Genomic DNA, 16,693 nt, shown 5'->3' with positions numbered 1-16,693 from the left:
TCTCATTTACGACAGGACCAATTAAGTCCCGGGGGCCTTTGCCAGAGGGCCCGAGTGGAAGCCGGGCAGGGCTGGCCTGCCCTCGGTTGTTCCAGGGAGCCCTGGGCTGAGGGCCCTGGAGGTACAGAGCTGCCGGGGGCTCCAGAGAAATCCCTGCCTCCCCCCCAAAGCCCACTGCTGACTTCTGTTTTCTGCTAAGGAAAAAGCCTGTTAAAGATGGTTGAGGGTTTGGGCCTTCCTGGTAGGCCTTGGAGAAGGCGGTGTAATGAGCCTGTTACTCTGAAACCACCGTTCTCAGAAGAAATCGCTTTCTGTTTTTTTCGGTGTGTGTGCGGGGGCAGTTAGCTGCCAGTATCCCTGAAGTCCTAAAGCCCTGTCCCTTGGGGTTCCAGGCACAGAGGCCCGGGGGCCCATCCCGGAGCACCGGGCCTGGGAGGATGCCGCCGGGGCCGGGCGCCGCCCAAGTGGGGCTCCTGTATCGAGGGCGCAGCCAGGAAGCGTGGTTGCGACGCCTGCGACACGGGAGCCATCTCTGGGGTGTCTTTGTCTTTGTGCAGAGCTGCTCTTGGAGTTAGGATTGGCCCGGCGTGGAGGCTGCTTCCGCTCCGGGTGTCACAGGACCAGCACGAGAGCCCGGCGTGGCGGTTCCTGCCGAAGGGTGGAACGGGTTCTTCTCTTTATTGACTTGTATTTCCTTATATCTTATTCATGGGTTTACTCTGGGCACCAGGAAAGGCCCCCGAGTGAAGTTCAGATCTGATCTGATCTTACAAAACCAGGCTTTTGATGTCGGCTGCGATCAGAGGCTGCCTTCTGAGTGGTTGCCAGATGGGAGCGGGAGTGGACACGTGTGTGAGCGGGTCGCTTACCGCGAAGCCTCGGGAGGACGGTGCTCCGGTTAGGCTGGGCGCAGCGGAATCCGCAGGCCAAGCTGATGGGCTTGGCTTACGTGGCAGCGGGGCGCAGCGGAGTCCGCAGGCCAAGCTGATGGGCTTGGCTTACGTGGCAGCGGAGTGGAGTCCATGCTTCAAGACCAGTGCTCCCCAGAAATGGCTGGGCCCAGCAGTGGGCTCGTTAACTAAAATGCTTATAATTAGCGGAGGACGGTGTAGGGACCAGAACTCCGGCACTTGGCAGCTCACCGTGCTGAGGGTCCAGGAGACGATGGATCGTGAAGGTCTAGAGCCTGAATCCGAGGCAGAGTGGCCCTCTTCTGGAGTTCATGGCTGTTGGGAAGAAGATTCTTGGCTGGTGCGGGGATAAAGCCCCGGTCCGTGAAGGCGCCTGTTCATAAGCCTCCCTGAGCCTCTCTATGTTGCGCTCTCTCTTCTCAGCCTCAGCCTCGGTCACAGGTTTCCTGTCCTGAGTTTGGCTCCTTCAGCTGCCCTGGGGGCGGTGCTGAAATCATTTGTTCTTCTGCCTTCAGTTGGCCAGGCACCTGCTCCTCCCCGCCTCCCCCTTTCTATATGTACTTCCCCCAGTTCTCTTCTTTCTTCTGCTTTGTACGGAAAAAGCAAGAGGTATCAAAAACCTTACCTCGGATCCATCTGGGTGGAAAGGGGAAGAGCAGAGGCTCTAGGGGACACTTGAGGACAGTCTTGGGGGGAGACGAGTGGGGACCTCCTCTCAGGCTCTTGAAGTCTTCCCCATGTCATAGGGAAGTCTGTGGGGTGCTTGACTCCTGTTCCCCCCACAAAACTGTCAGGAAGAGGCTTGGAGCAGAGGCCAGCCACCCTTTGGAAGCCTGTAGAGGTGTTGCTGGTCAGGAGAGAGTCATGGGCGATATTTGTGGGACAGCCCTGGCTTAATAGAAGTGGTTTAGATCCGTGGGAGACCCAACCTGGAGGACCCCCATGGTCACCCTTACCCCTCAAGGAACATTAGACAGGAGACAAGGGGATCCTCACTGTGCTTTTGGAAACTACCTGGCATGCCCCATAGCCAGGGAGTACCAAGTGGGGTACTGTGTTCCAGAATGTTCCCCAAGTTTTCCATTCACCCCTTTAGAGTGTCATGTGACTTCGCGGGGCTTAGGAAACGAACCATCAGGAAGCTTGGCTCCTCCGGGTGAGGTGGGGTGGGAGGGGTAGGCGGCTGAGTTAAGGACACCTGTGCGGGAGTCTGGCTGTGGCTCAGAGTTGGGATTCTGGGTCTCATTGCTACCGACTGACCCCACAAGAGCTGCAGAGGGTCTCTGACCATCTGTAAAACTGGGTGAATTCGGGATGAAGTTGGAGTATACGTACCTCACGGCAGGCCACCTCACGTAGGACTCAGCCTCTTGGGTGGCATCTGGTTCCTGGTCAAGCCAGGCATGCTCGTGGCGCCCAGTTTTCTCCTGTCTTGTAGGTGATCCCAACGTGAAAACATTGAGGTTTGGCAAATATATACCCGGTGGTTCAGTAAGTTTCAGAACTTAGACCCTTTTATCCCACCTGGCCTTCGAGGGCCTGGTCAAGTGCGTGGGGGGCTGTCTTGGACACGGAGTCTGCGCTAGTCGCCTGGTGTGCGGTCTCTGGCCCTCTTGCCCTTTCTCTGGGACAGGACTCATCCTCGTGTGCATATTCCCGCTTTTTTTATATATTTTTTAAAAGATTTGTAGAGAGAGACAGCGCGCACAAGTGGGGGAGGGGGAGGGACGGAGGGAGAGAATCTGAAGCAGACTCCTGCTGGGCAAGCTGCCCCATGCGGATTTGGGTCCCCAAACCCCCGAGATCAGGACCTGAGCCGAAATCAAGACTCAGGCGCTCAACCGACTGAGCCCCCCAGGAGCCCCCCTGCTTTAGATAACTGACACCTTTTCTCCCACTATACCTTCAGTAAAACGATCCTTTCTGTGCTAATTCCTAGCCAAGCTTGGGTAACTGACCTCAGGGATGTATGGACTGGTCAGGATCCGTGTCATCTCCTGTGATCTGGCTTAGGTCAACAGATTTCTGGAAAAGGCAGCTGCTTGGAATTCTAGGGCATTACAGATGAGGAGCTGGAGGTCAACCGGTTCCCCCCGGCTGCTCCTGGGTATTTTTAGGCATTGCTGATTTTCACCCCCGGCCGGTGAGCCAGAGATGTTTTTCTTCTTTTCACCCAGTGATGAACAAAATGCCAGGAAAAGGGAAATAACCAAATACCTAATTTCAGTATTTACAGCCTCCAAGCATGATTCACTATGAGAATGTTGGAATGAGGCTTTGTCGATAGTGGCCACTGGAAGGGCCGACAGTGGGGGAAAGGGTCACACCTTGACCATGGACTGCTTTCAAGCATGAAATTTTGGAAAAAAAAAAAAAAAAATCATAGCCTCTCCAGGTCATATCTTAGTGAAGACGGGCTGGGGCGGAGGCTTTTCTTTACTTTACTTACCTCTTCCACTTGGGATTTGGGGGGGGGGGGGCAGGATATAATGATGAGAGACATAGGGGCTCATCCTGCCTGCAGGTCTTTGCTCAGAGGTCACCTTCACAGGGAGGACTTGGTTGGCACCCCCTCCCCCGCCCCCCGCATGTAACTGGAACTCCCTCACTGCCCCTCCCCCATCCTTTCCTTCTGTTCTCTCCCTGTATGTTGGCCCAGTTCTTAACACCTTCTAACCTGCTGTAGATTTTGCTTTGATATTTTCCACCTCCTGCGTACCACCTGTTAGGATGTCGGCTCTGTGAGAGCAGTCGTCTGCATCTTCAACCCCTTCTGTCCCCGCTGGGTCACCCGGCGCCTGGAGTAAGGTCTCACGTAGTAGGTGCTCACATACTTGAAATTGCCCGGAGTGCCACATAGCAGGTGCTTTTTCTTTATGCCCACATTGGTCACGTGTCCGTGGGAATTCCTTCGTTTGGAGGGGGCAGTTAGCAGGGCTTGGAGCCGAGGGATGGAAGGATCCCAGAGCTACTCTTGTGGGTGATTTATGAAACAAAGACATTTAACTGTCGGAGAAGGATGCCCCGCTTCACTAGGGCCTGGCTCAGCTTTCTGCAGGCCCTAGTGTGTTTTGCCCTGGTGTGCTCCACTTCCTGCAGTGTTTTGCCCTGGTGTGCTCCAAAGGGGCCAGAGTTTCTCCCACGTGTACTGCCTGTGAGATGAAATGGAGAGCCGTCACTCTGGGCTGGCTGGAGGGTAACCACTTCCCAGGCAGAGCTTGTAGGAGGACCTCACCGAGCTCTTTCCAAGTTGTTGGTCCCGAATCTGAGAAGGAGCCAAGTTGCCAGAGGTGGCTGATGGGCAGGGGACTTGGCCGCTGGAGCTGGGATTGGTCTTTCCCCTTGGGGGTAGTAGCCGTGGGGCCCAGGACGGGGGCACAAGTGTGTGGCGGCGTGCCAGGGCCCTCTCCACCCCTGGGTCTCGGGAGGGCTTGGGACTTAGCCCACGTGCTGAGAGCATCCTTGTGAGCCTGTGGGTTCTGTCTTTTCCCTTCCCTTAGAGACGGAATCCCTCCTTACCGTGTGGGGAGTAAGAAGCAGCTCCAGAGAGAAATGCACCGCAGTGTGAAGGCCAATGGCCAAGTGTCTCTACCTCATTTCCCGGTGAGTACTGTCTGCAAGGGGAAGGCAGGTGCTTTTGGTCATGTTGAGTCTTGCAGAAGAGGGATGGGAGGTGGAGGGGGGCAGGTGTAGGGTCAGAGGAGCAGCAGTGCCTGGGGTCTGCTAGGGGAAAGGGAAGGAAAGGGGGAACCAGGCAAGAGGTGGTGTTACCTGGCTCCTCGGGCTGTGATGCTGAGCAGAGGGAAGCTTGAGACGACCTCCTTGAGCTCCTTGACCTCCTGGAACTCCTCCCTGAACCTCCTTGAACATTTTCTCAATCCAACAAAGAAGATTCTTTCCAAAGAAGAAACCACAGCAGTTCTCTCGCAGAAACCAAGCAGTGGTGGGAGTTAAGGCATGCTTCCTTCCGTGGGTTCCCACTAGAGTGGAGGCCCCCCGAGGGCAGGGAGTTTTGTCTGTTCCACGAAATGCCCTGTACACAGTGACTGTGGCTGGTGCATAACAGGTGCTTACTAAAACGTGCTGATTGATGCGTGCATGAGGAGACGGCAGGCATCTCTGCCTCCCACAGAAGGAAAAGTGCATCCCTGGGTTGTGTCTCCCGTTGAATTCCAAAGCCCCGGCAAGCAGCTGTCCTGTCTTGTCTGTTCCCAACCCCACAACTTGGCTTAGTACCTCCTGTTGGATCTGCACCTCATAAATGCTGAATGAATGAAGCCTTTGGAAGTTAGGATCTCGTGAGCAGCTTCTCCCTGTGATTGACAGGAGAGGCCAGCATGGCGTAAAGATCCTTTCCTTGTATCTCCTCTTCCGTTTCCAAGGCCCGGAGGGCGGCCAGCATGTGGCCCCCCTAAACCCAGCAGAGGCCCCTCGTCTGTGTTTTAGGAGCTTTGCTTTTTGCAACACGCTGAGATCCAAGGCTGCAAGAGTACTGTCCTTAGGGAGGGAAGGGGAGTGCCGAGCTCTGAGCGGCACCTCCGTTCGCGAGTCTTTCCTGCCCGCCTCTGAGAATGCCATTGGCTCATCAGTGATGTTGCGTTCAGGAAATGAACACGTCCAGTTGCTGATTCGACATTGCGGGGTGTGCGTGGGTTACTGTCGCTTAGAGCAGCTCCTCTCTCAAAGCCCCTGACCATCCAGAGGGGACTTGGTCCAAAAATTTAGCATATTAACAACGCTTTCCTGGGGCCCTTCAGCACCCCCCCTCAATAATGTTACCCCACAAACACAGTGGTATTGGGGACACAGGTTCTTTTCTGGGCAGTCTTCGGGGGTGCAGAGGAGTATGCGTGTGAATAAAAAATTCTACTGCCCATACTTGCACGTTAGGTGATTTTGTCCTGGGGTGTGCAGATCGACTTTCTCCATAATAAGGCAGAGCTTTGATCTGGGCCGAACGGAGCCAGCCTGCCTGAGAACGGCCTGTTCCTGGGGGACCTTTCTCCCTGCCCCACCCCCAGACATGGTTCCCTGGCTCTGTGGGTGCCCGTCACTGGGGTGAACCCTGCTCAGCTGCAGGGGGATCACAGACTTTCGAAGGTCAGCTTTCTGCCCCCCCGCCCCATCCTGAAGGAAAGGGCAGAGCAAGAGGGCCATTGAGGAAGGAGCAGGCCGACCGCCAAGGGGCAGCGGTGGCGGGAGGACCGGAGGACGTAGAACCGGGCAGTGGGAGTCCTCTGTTTGCTGCTTTTGGCAGGCACCCTAGGTGCCTTTTTATATTCTGTACTTGATTTGGAGATGTTCCCTTTTCCCTTGATAGATCAGCTTCAGGCAGCCCAGCGCAGCGGTGCTCTGCTAGCCCGCAGCATCGTTCTTCATTTTCTGTACAAAGAGCCGGGGAGGAGGGGCGCGGAGAGCCGGGGAGATGTAGGACAGTGTTGAGACAACACCTCAGAGGTGCGCGGTGTGCGGCCACGAAATAAATTACCACTTCTTCTGATCCGGCTGTGTGACTCCCGTTTCTTCCTGCCCCCCACCCCCCACGGCCCCCACCTCCCTTCCAATCTTTCTTTTTTTTAATTTTTTTTTTTTTTTTTTTTGTAATTTCCAGTTCCCTTTCTGTTTGGACTCTACTTTTTATTCCTTGAGTTGGTCCCTCCCCCTCCCTCCCCACTGCAGAGGGCTGCCTTTTTTTTTTTTTTTTTTTGATGTTTGACAACAGTCTTTGAAGATTTTCTACTTCAGAGTAGCTACTGATGGGCTGGTTGTACTACAGAGAGAACAAGCCGGGCCTCTCGGAGTGCGACCAACTGCTCCTGCCCAAGGCAAACGCTGGTGGGGACCATGGCTCTCCATGAGGCCGTGGCGCCGGCGCATAAAGCTCCCGAGCAGCCCGGGCGCTGCGCCCGCCGCTCTCCGCCCGCCTGCCCGTTCGCCCTTGCAGCTCTGGCCGTGGCTGTGGCTGTGGTTGTGGCTGTGGCCGTTGCCGCCAGGCCCGGGAAGCTCTGGTGCACACCGCGTGCTGGCCCCGCTGAACATGCCTCGCGTCTTGCCTCCCCTTGCCCTGTAGAGAACCCACCGCCTGCCCAAGGAGATGACCCCCGTGGAGCCTGCCACCTTCGCGGCCGAGCTCATCTCCAGGCTGGAGAAGCTGAAGCTGGAGCTGGAGAGCCGCCACAGCCTAGAGGAGCGCCTACAGCAGATCCGAGAGGTAGTGCGGGGCCCCGTCCACTCCCCGGGTAGGCCCGCACTCCGCTGTCCGCACCCCTCCGCTGTCCCCGCGAGACGTGGCGCCGCCCCTCCCCGTGACCCACTGACGACCCAGGCTGGCCCCTCCTGCTCACCGGTTGCCTCCCCTTTCTGCCGCCTGACCCTCAGGATGAAGAGAAGGAGGCCTCCGAGCTTGCGCTGAGCTCCAGGGATGGGGGGCCCGCCCCGCACCCTCTCTCCCTCCTGCCTTCCGGCAGCTACGAGGAGGACCCGCAGACCATTCTGGACGACCACCTGTCCAGGGTCCTCAAGACCCCCGGCTGCCAGTCCCCAGGCGTGGGCCGCTACAGCCCTCGCTCCCGCTCCCCGGACCACCACCACCACCATCAGCCACACCACCCCCTGCTTCCGCCCGGGGGCAAGTTGCCCCCCGTGGCTGCCTCGCAGGCCACTTGCCCCCTCCTCGCAGCCAAGGGCTTCGTGACCAAGCAGACCACCAAGCATGTCCACCACCACTACATCCACCACCACGCCCTCCCCAAGACCAAGGAGGAGATCGAGGCGGAGGCCGCCCAGAGGGTGCGCTGCTTCTGCCCCGGGGGCGCGGAGTATTACTGCTACTCCAAGTGCAGGAGTCACCCCAAGGCACTGGAGCCCGCGCAGGCGGAGCAGTTTGGGTAAGTGTCGGGCAGACCAGGGTATCCCCTTGGGGCTTTCTCTCCCACCCAGGGACCCGGCAGGTGCGAGGTGGGGGGGCTGCATCGGAGGTCATAGGCAATTAGCTTCCAGGAGGGACGCTCAGGGTGGGGGGGGGGCAGGGGGAGCAGGTGCATGGGTCTTTCGTGTCTCCCCGCTGCTCGCCGACCTGCCCCGATTCGAGGCGCCCCAGAGATGTGACGTGGCCTCGGGGCTGGGTGTGGTTCTTGGTTCCCCGCAGCAGCAGCCGAGGCAGTACCCTGCCCAAGCGCAGCGGGAGAAGCATGGAGCCGGGCCTGGCCCTGCCCGCCAGGGAAGGAGGGGCGCCCGGCGGAGCAGGGGCCCTGCAGCTTCCAGGGGAGGAAGGAGACAGGTCGCAGGATGTCTGGCAGTGGATGCTGGAGAGTGAGCGGCAGAGCAAACCCAAGGCCCCTAGGTAAAGAGCACCGCCGCCGCGGCTGGGGTCATGGGCGTCCCTGCGCAGTATTGTGGGGTGGCCGTTTCTGCAGTTGGCCGAAAACACCCGTACCCCTCCGCTGTCCCCGCGAGACGTGGCGCCACACAGCCGTGTGCTCCTGCCATCTTCATATGTAAACGCCGAACTGAGCAGGTCGCAAAAATGTCCTGTTTTTGGCATCGCCCCCTGTCTGTGTGATGATAGGATCTTTTTTTTTTTTTTCTTTTTGAAGGCAGGATAGAGAAGTTTCTACTGAAGTCATCGTCTCCAGTTTTTCTAACCCCTTTTCTTTCCTTCTGCTCTCTCTCTCTCCTTTTGCCCAGTGCCCAAAGCACAAAGAAGGCTTACCCGCTGGAGTCCGCCCGTGCGCCCCTTGCCGAGCGAGCCGGCCGGCACCACCTGCTGGGGGCCAGCAACGGGCACCCCCGCGCCACCCCCCGAGCCCACCCGTTCACCCAGGACCCCGCAATGCCTCCCCTGACCCCGCCCAACACGTTGGCGCAGCTGGAGGAGGCCTGCCGCCGGCTGGCTGAAGTGTCCAAGCCCCCCAAGCAGCGGTGAGTAGTGGCGGTGCAGAGGTGGGGGCGGAGGTGGGAGCTGGGGCTGCGGCAGGGAAGGGCCTTCTCTGCCTTCGTCTGGAGTGATGCTCAGCAAGGAGGGGTGGCTTCTGGTCACAGACCTGTCTCCCTCCCACCCTCAAGAAATTGAAGAGCCAGTCGGGCTCTGTGTTAGGCGAGGCGGCCAGGATGGGACAGTGAATGTCTGTCCCTCCTTACAAATGCCCCGATCCCGCAAGACTGGGTAGAAGAGCGTGAGACGCCTTGACAGATGGAGGATCCAGAGCTTCGGCCCTTTGCCTGGGCGCACATCGCCCAGTCCCTGGGCTCCCAGGGGGCTTACGGCGGCTGCTCCCCGCGGATGGAAGTTGGGTCTACAGAGAGAGCCCAGAGCGCCAGGCTTTTCAGCCTGCTCCCGGCGTGCCTGACTCACTCCTCCACTCCCACTGTGTCCTCAGGTGCTGTGCAGCCGGTCAGCAGAGGGACAGGAATCACTCCACCGGGGGTCAGGCGGGAGCCCCGCCCTTCTCCAGCCCCAGCCTGGCTTCGGAAGAGTGAGTGTCTTTACCTGACCTTGCGGAGAAGCCCCCGCGTGGTTTATATTTCGGGGCATTGACTCCCCGGCCTTGGGGTTCCTGGAAATCTCTAGTTTATAAAAGTCCCCTTGTGAACAGGAGCCACAGGGAAAGGTCAGTGCGGCTACGGCTGGGAGGCGGGTCGTGGAAACCCCGCCAGCACTGGGAGATGCCTTGGGACGAGTACACAGGTGTTCCTTCCCGAAGTTTCGGATGGCTCAGGGCTCCTGGGCACATGCTCATCAAAAGCTGGGACGGGCAGTCATTAGCAGATGGATAAGAGAGGGTCCCCGCCCCCGGATGGAAACTTTGCCCTCATTCAGCTTGCAAACTAGCAAGCTGGAAACGTCTGGTCACGTGGAGCAGGAAGGTGCTTCTCCACCATTGCAGAGCTCCAGGACCATCTTCTCCTCTGGCTTGGGGAGAACTCTGTGTCTTCCCCCGCGGTGCCATGGTTCTTCCCATCAGGTTACACTCTAGCCCAGTGGGCAGAGAACCTGGCTCCGTTGAATTCCAGGATGGTGCATTTAGAAAGAAATGGGGTCTCAATAATTCAAGTTTTCTTCCTTAGCTGGTTCATCTTGAGCAGCGAGAGTGGTGTCTGACGGCCTGCACCAGCTGCTGCCCTTGCCCTGTTGTTTCTCATCGGTTGGCCTGAAGTGCACCAGCCCTCCAGGCCTGCAGCTTTTTTTTTTTTTTTTTTTTTTTAAAGCCACTCTGTGAACTCTGAATAAACGAGGGAGGTCGAAATGATTGAGCTTCCCCTCCCGGTGGGCTCTGGTGTCCATGTTGTCCCCAGAGATGCTCTGGGTTTTTCTCTACAGCATTCTCACGCCGGGTTGAGTGGACCCGAGGCTCTGTGGCAGCCTCTCCCCTGGTCTTCCTTGGCAAGCCCGAAAGAGACCCCATTTGGTGGTAGTGAGGGGAACAATAGCAGTGTGTACAAGCCAGAGGAGATTGTCCCTTCCTGGGTGCGGGCAGATGACCTGGACTGTGTCCCCAGAGTGGCTGCCTGCGTGACCTGGGGGGAGGGGAGGCACACCCAGGCTCCCTTGGAGCTCACGGGTGCAGCCTCGCTTTCTCTTCGGAGAACATGTTGGAGAGCCTGTGTGTGTGTGTGTGTGTGTGTGTGTGCGCGCGCGCGCGCGCGTGTGTTGTGTGTGCACTTGCCGCCTTCGAATGCTAAACTTGTTGCATTCCATCTTCTTTTCTCAGTCACAAAGAGCCAAAGAAGCTGGCGGGGGTCCACGCGCTCCAGGCCAGCGAGTTGGTCGTCACATACTTTTTCTGTGGAGAAGAAATTCCATACAGGAGGATGCTGAAGGCTCAGAGCCTGACCCTGGGCCACTTTAAAGAGCAGCTCAGCAAAAAGGGAAATTATAGGTAAGAGTCCTGAGGTTTCTGCTGCCCTGCATTCTGCGTGCTCAGGACCAAGAGGCAGTGTCACATCCCTGGCTTGGCCAGACCCGGGAGGGGGCTCAGGAGGTGCTCAGGGAGGCCCCCCGGGCTGCCTGGCACTTCTGTTCCTTCTCATTTCCTCTCTCCCCTCACCACCGACGGAAATACCAGCGGAGCGGCAGGGAGGCCGCTGGGAGGGCTCTGGGGGGGCCTGCGGGGGCTTTTCCTCCCAGGTGAATGAGACTCTGAAGGAGAAAGGGGGCTTGGCCAGGAGAGCTGAGCTCTGGCTGTCTCGTGGAGGCCCTTCCCGAAAGGCAGCGAGCAGTGTATGTTGGGGAGGGACAGACGGACAGACCGATGAGCAGGTTTGGGTCTAGGAGAGACTGACTGTCCACACTGAAGGCCTAGGGAAGGGCAGAGGCCATTGCCTGGAAGTAGAGACCGCCTTCTCCCTCAGCCTTTCTCCCTGAAGAGCCGCCTCGCCGTGTGGGTCCTGAGAAGGAGAAATGCTCTTGTGTCCATAACTGAGAGGGGCCGGCCCTGTGGGTGGGGACTGGGTGGACCGAGCCGGCCGGTCTTCCTGGGAGGGGCACTCGCTCTCTTTCCAGCCCTCCCCTCCCTGTCTCTGCAGCGGAGCCGCCTGCCTGGCCTTCTAGGGCCCCAGAGAGGATCCCGGAGTGGGGACCACTTCTTGGTGTCCTCCCCGGGAACGCGGGGTGGGTGATGACTCCACCTGGGTTCCTCGAGTCCTAGCTGCTCCTCCCTGATGGCCTTCATCCCAGGGACGTGCATGGGCTCTGCTCTAGCTCCATCTTGGGTTGTGGTGCACAAGATGGGGGTGTGTGTGTGTGCGCACGCGTGTACACACACAAGGTGTTGCACGCTCACTTTAAGGACAGGCCCAGTAGGTGCTCCGAAAGTGCCAACCCACCCCCACCTGGAGCCTGAGGCAGGCGTGGAGAACTGTCCCAGGATTGCGTGACCCGCCGGGTGGGCCTGGCTCCAGGGCCCCGAGACTGCGTCCCTTTCGGAGCTGGCCCTGTGCGGAGACTTGGGTGCCCGGCCGGCCGGGGGTCTGGAGTGATTCCTCCTGCAGGGAAGGGCTGGGGCTCAGGGGCGAGGACCCCTGAGTGACGAAGGCGCAGGGCGCGGAGCTGGGCAGTAGAGCTCTCCGTGCGACACCAGGCCAGAGACGATTCTGAAAATGTGTCCGGGGTTGGGGAACAGGCCTGGCTGCTCTGCTGCTTCTTTTTCTTCTTCCTCCTCCTCCTCTTCTTCTTCTTCTGCTTTTTTTTTTTTTTTTTGTATTTTGAACAACACAAGGTGAAACTAATTACACAAGTGTGCCCCTCCAGGGATTCATTTTGATCCCAGCTTTGCCTCGGCTGGACTTTGAGGGGACCTGCAGGTGACCTTCGGGAGGGAAGGACGCGGGTGCACCAAGCCGCGGCAGCAGGGGAAGCTCCGCGCTCAGCCGCTCCGGCCACATCTGGCTCTGATTGTTTTTTCTAAGGCGCACTTAATAAGCCCGGCTTTGAAGCCCCGGCCTCCCCTTTAATGCACAAAGACTTACACAAATGGTTGACTCTCAGAATTCTTTCCTGATTGGATCAGGCTGTGGCCAGAGCCTTCCCGGCCGCCTTATCTTTCTGGCCCGAGCTGGCGCGCGGAGGCACCGGGTACCAGGCCTGGCCCTCCCAGTGGGGGTGATGCCCCGTCCTCCCGTGCGTACTCCCCCTCACCACCCCCCCATAAAAAGCCTGGCCAAGATGGGGCCGCAGAGTTGGGGGGGGCCCGGGGGGCACTGAGTAATCGCAACATGGCAGGGGTTCATAAGGAGAGCAGTCTCCCCAGACGCGCTGGACACTGTTGGTGCCGGCCGTCAGGAGAAAGCACAGATGGCCACATAAAGCGTGTTGCATTGGAAAAGCCTGTTTCTTGGAGAAGATGAGGGCAGCGCAGTGCATTTGAAGTCTCGGGGCCGGGGCCGAGGGAACGTGGCCTCTGTCCTCTCTGGAAGAGGTTACAGTTCTGGAAAAGGTCACTGCATGTTTGTTCGGAGGGGCCGTGCGTGGAAGCCCAACTAGTAGAGTGGAGGGGTCAGAGCTGGGGGACTGGGGCACAACCAAGGGTGGCCTCGTGTCAGGAAGGGCCCCCCCCCAGGCTGTCCAGGGTCCCCTATGTATCATGTCCCTCTCCTTGCCCGCTTGGGCTCCCCAAGCACCCCGACCCAATCCACTGGGTAGGAAGTGGTCGCCCCGGCGCTGTGGCCTTGCTGGGAACCACTAACAGGGAACCTTGGCTAAACCCAGCTGGTTCACTTTATTGAGCCTTATCTCCTGCGAAAGCATTTGGCTTGCCTTCATTAAAGAGGAAAGAAGTTGAGCTCTAACCAAGGGGACTTTTTTTTTTTTTTAAATGAAAAGACAGAAACAAAACAACAACTGTAACCCTGAGACACAATTAAATTTTTTAGAGAGCTGTCCCCCTCCCCCCAGAGGACCAGGCCCCTCCCTCCACAAGCGGCCTTTATTGGCTGAAGGTGACAGCTTGCAGGGACAGGCTTAATCCTGAGGGGTCTCCCTGGAAGGGGGGGCGGGGGGAGACACACAGCAGTTGCTTCTGAATGTGGCTCTCCTGAGAGAGGCTGGTCGTTTGCGTCCACACAGTTAAACAGCCTTAGAAGAAAGAAGTCCGGGGTGGGATAAAAGGGACCTTTAATCAAGGGGCATAATAGAAGGGTCTTTAGTGTTTGACCCTGGAGGGGTGGGGTGGGGTGAGGTTGGAGGGTGGGGGAGGGAAATGGGAAGAAGAGGGTTGAGGCGGCGGCCGGGGGCGGTCTGCTGCCCCGGGAAGCAAGGTGGCGCTGGCCAGCCTCCTGCAGCGGCCTGTCCCCATGGCTGGGCCAGGGTCAGGCCAGAGGAGCCGGCCTGTGGGCGCCGCGGGGTGGGGGGGACCGGAGGTGTCCGCCTTCCACAGACTTCTGCAGGCTCAGGGTGGCTGGGTCTGGGGCCTCTTGGAGGGGACACCCCCTCCCCACAACCTTGGTGGCTTCTACTGCAAATGGACCATGCGTGCCTTGCCCGTCCCGCCCTTCTCCCCACACCCCTCCCCAAATGGGGAGAAAGCCTCAGGCCGCTCTCCTCTGCAGAGTGCGCTCGCTCTGCCCAGCGCGGCGCTGCGGGTTGCGGGTTGCGGGTTGGCCTAAGCGTTCTGGGAGGAGGACTGCAGGCAGGAGGCTGCTTGCTTGGCCCCGTGCTCCCGTGACCCCATTGTGCGCCCCCCAGGGTCCCCGTGCACACCTGCGGCAGCAGCACCCTCACGACCCCTCCGTCCTCCAGGCTGACGTCTCGCCTTTCTCCTAAGCAAAGTAGAAAATGCACTTTTCACCAAGACGCTCTCTGGGTTTTCCTTTTAAGGTATTACTTCAAAAAAGCGAGCGACGAGTTTGCCTGCGGAGCTGTGTTCGAGGAGATCAGGGACGATGAGGCGGTGCTCCCCATGTACGAAGGCAGGATCCTGGGGAAGGTGGAGAGGATCGACTGAGCCTCCGTGCGGGTCGGGCCCTGGCCTCCGTGCTGGTCGGACTGCGGGGCCACCCGCCCGCCCGCACCCCCGGCCTTGGCCGTGACGGACCGCGATGAGATGTTTTGAAGGAAAACTAAACCAATGAAGAAAACAAAAATCCCGGGAAGAATTGGCCACTGGCCGCTCGGGGAGGGTGGGGAGGGTAGGGAGGTTGGTTTTCATTATTCACGAGCTGGGTACTGAGATAAGAAAAGCCTGAACTATTTATTAAAAACATGACCACTCTTGGCTATTGAAGATACGGGCTGTGTTGGAGAGACTGCCACGCGTAGGTAATCTATGACCGCCTGGGGATCTGAAACCCACAAACTGAGGACTGTGTATAGCTTCCCTGAACAGGAGCCCTTCCTGCTATTTATTGAACAATTGATTCCCCGCTCCCCCCACCCCCCAGTTAATGGATATGCTGCTTTAAACACGGACGGGGGAGAGGGGACGTTTTCATCGTCCTGTCCAAACTTGAGAGTTGAGCTAGGGGTGCATTCATGATGTCTTCATTAACGGGGGAATTACTGTGCTTTGCCCTGCATTTCTCCAAGTGAAGATAGACTTTTTAAAATGGTGCCCTACCATTGACACACGCAGAAAATTGGTGCATTTTCTTTCTGTGCTGCTCTGTTTTGTCGTAAAGGTCTTGAGGACTGACTTCTGTTGCAACGTCACCGCCATTTGGGGATCATCGTGTGGGATGGAATCCACTGTGGGGTGGGAGGTGGGGGTGGGAGCTTCATTTTTGGGGATCCCAGATTTCCTCGGTAACTCCGAACCCCCCCCCCCCCCAAGGCTCGGCACCCAACGGCCGAGGCCTGCTAGAACCTTGGAGTTCAACTCGCACTTGCGTTGAAACAATTCCTTGGAGTTTTGGTTGGTTGGGTTTTTGTTTTTTTAACAAGTCTTTGGAACCCCTCCCCCCTTACCCTGCAAAGAAGCAGAATCGTTGTGGGAAGACCCAGCAGCACCCTTTCCTCCAGACCCCTTCATTTTGATGTTCGGGTTTTCGTGTTAAGTTAATCTGTACATTCTGTTTGCCATTGTTCCCTGTACTATATGTCTGTATATATTGTACGACAAAAGAGTGTTAATCCACTATCTCTAGTGCTTGACTTGAAATCAGTACAGTACCTGTACCTGCACGGTGTCCCGCTCCGTGTGTCGCCCTATATTGAGGGCTCCAACTTTCCCTTGTTTTTTGAAAGGGGTTTATGTATAAATATATTTTATGCCTTTTTATTACAAGTCTTGTACTCAATGACTTTTGCCATGGCATTTTGTTCTACTTATACTGTAAATTATGCATTATAAAGAGTTCATTTAAGGAAAATTACTTGGTACAATAATTATTGTAATTAAGAGATGTAGCCTTTATTAAAATTTTATATTTTTCAAAACGTTGGCCTCGTCTCTGAGTCCCCTGGGGCGGGAGCAGGGCAGAGGCAGCCTTCTGTGTGTGAGCCCCTGGGCCGGATTTCCCACCTTGCTAGAGCCCACCTCCGACTGATCTGGACCTCTTCTCCCCCAAGGGGGCCCCGCCCTGGCATTTTGAAGAACCCTGACTTCAAATCGCCAGGCTAACTTGCTGAGGATTTTCTCGTTCTCCTGCAGGCTATAGACCGCCTCCTCTGACGTTCCCCTCCCCCTGCCACCTCCTTTTAGCTCTTCCTCGAAGGCGGGTTGCATCTGGCCAGGTAGGTCCATGAGATAAGGAGTGGAGATGGGGTAGTCCCAGGAATACTGGGAGAAAATGTGCAGAAAATGGCATATGGGTCCGGAAAGGCCAGTGGAGCTGATGAGCCTTGAGCTCGGTGCTAACCAGCCACCCTCTCTGTGGCCTTGACAGTGGCCTCTGCTGATGCCTTCAGCAAGGGGCCTGGCCTTATTGAAGGTCCGTGCTGGAAAGGGGGCGGGGGGAGAAAGGTGGCTCAGCAAGAAAACCACATGGTTCGCTGGACCACAGAGGTCCCAGCGGTCCGCTGACGGTCCTTCAGTCAACAGACTCTGGTTACCTCCTGGTGCGCCAAGCCCTGGGAAGTCGGGCTGTGTTTCTGACCTGGGGGAGCAGGTCTGTCTACCTTAAAGAGTCCTCTAATGGGCCCATTTTAGAAAGAGTGTCGGTCAGGCTTGGCTTCTTGGAGTTTTCCCGCGGTCCGGTCTGCTGCAAATCTGGCTGCTTTCTGTCCCCATTGGAACATGTACGGCGGACAGGGTAGGGTAAGGCCAGGGCTCTGGCGGCGGTTGGGGGGGGGGTGTGGTCAGGGGCGAACGGGGCACCAGACCACAGGAGTCCTTGATCTTGGTCCTAAC

At 57.7% G+C, this 16,693-nt stretch overlaps 1 protein-coding gene across 2 annotated transcripts in view; it reads left to right on the top strand.

Annotated features, from left to right (window-relative positions):
- AXIN2 (axin 2) overlaps window positions 1-15,780 on the top strand; it is a 28,399-nt gene extending 12,619 nt beyond the window's left edge. The window contains exons 3-10 of one of the 2 annotated variants that reach the window (XM_059380612.1): window positions 4,412-4,514; window positions 6,982-7,122; window positions 7,290-7,798; window positions 8,059-8,253; window positions 8,598-8,831; window positions 9,290-9,385; window positions 10,622-10,789; window positions 14,224-15,780. In XM_059380612.1, the coding sequence (XP_059236595.1) occupies window positions 4,412-4,514; window positions 6,982-7,122; window positions 7,290-7,798; window positions 8,059-8,253; window positions 8,598-8,831; window positions 9,290-9,385; window positions 10,622-10,789; window positions 14,224-14,350 (1,573 nt within the window). In that variant the 3' untranslated portion in view covers window positions 14,351-15,780. The remainder of the gene's footprint in view (window positions 1-4,411; window positions 4,515-6,981; window positions 7,123-7,289; window positions 7,799-8,058; window positions 8,254-8,597; window positions 8,832-9,289; window positions 9,386-10,621; window positions 10,790-14,223) is intronic. The other variant, XM_059380613.1, reaches the window with a different exon arrangement.
- The last annotated feature ends 913 nt before the right edge of the window (window positions 15,781-16,693 follow it).

The sequence above is a fragment of the Mustela nigripes genome, chromosome 16 (genome assembly GCF_022355385.1).
Source record: "Mustela nigripes isolate SB6536 chromosome 16, MUSNIG.SB6536, whole genome shotgun sequence".
NCBI classification, from domain to species: domain Eukaryota; kingdom Metazoa; phylum Chordata; class Mammalia; order Carnivora; family Mustelidae; genus Mustela; species Mustela nigripes.
Note: the sequence above shows the minus strand (reverse complement) of the source record. Positions and strands in the feature narration are given on the sequence as shown.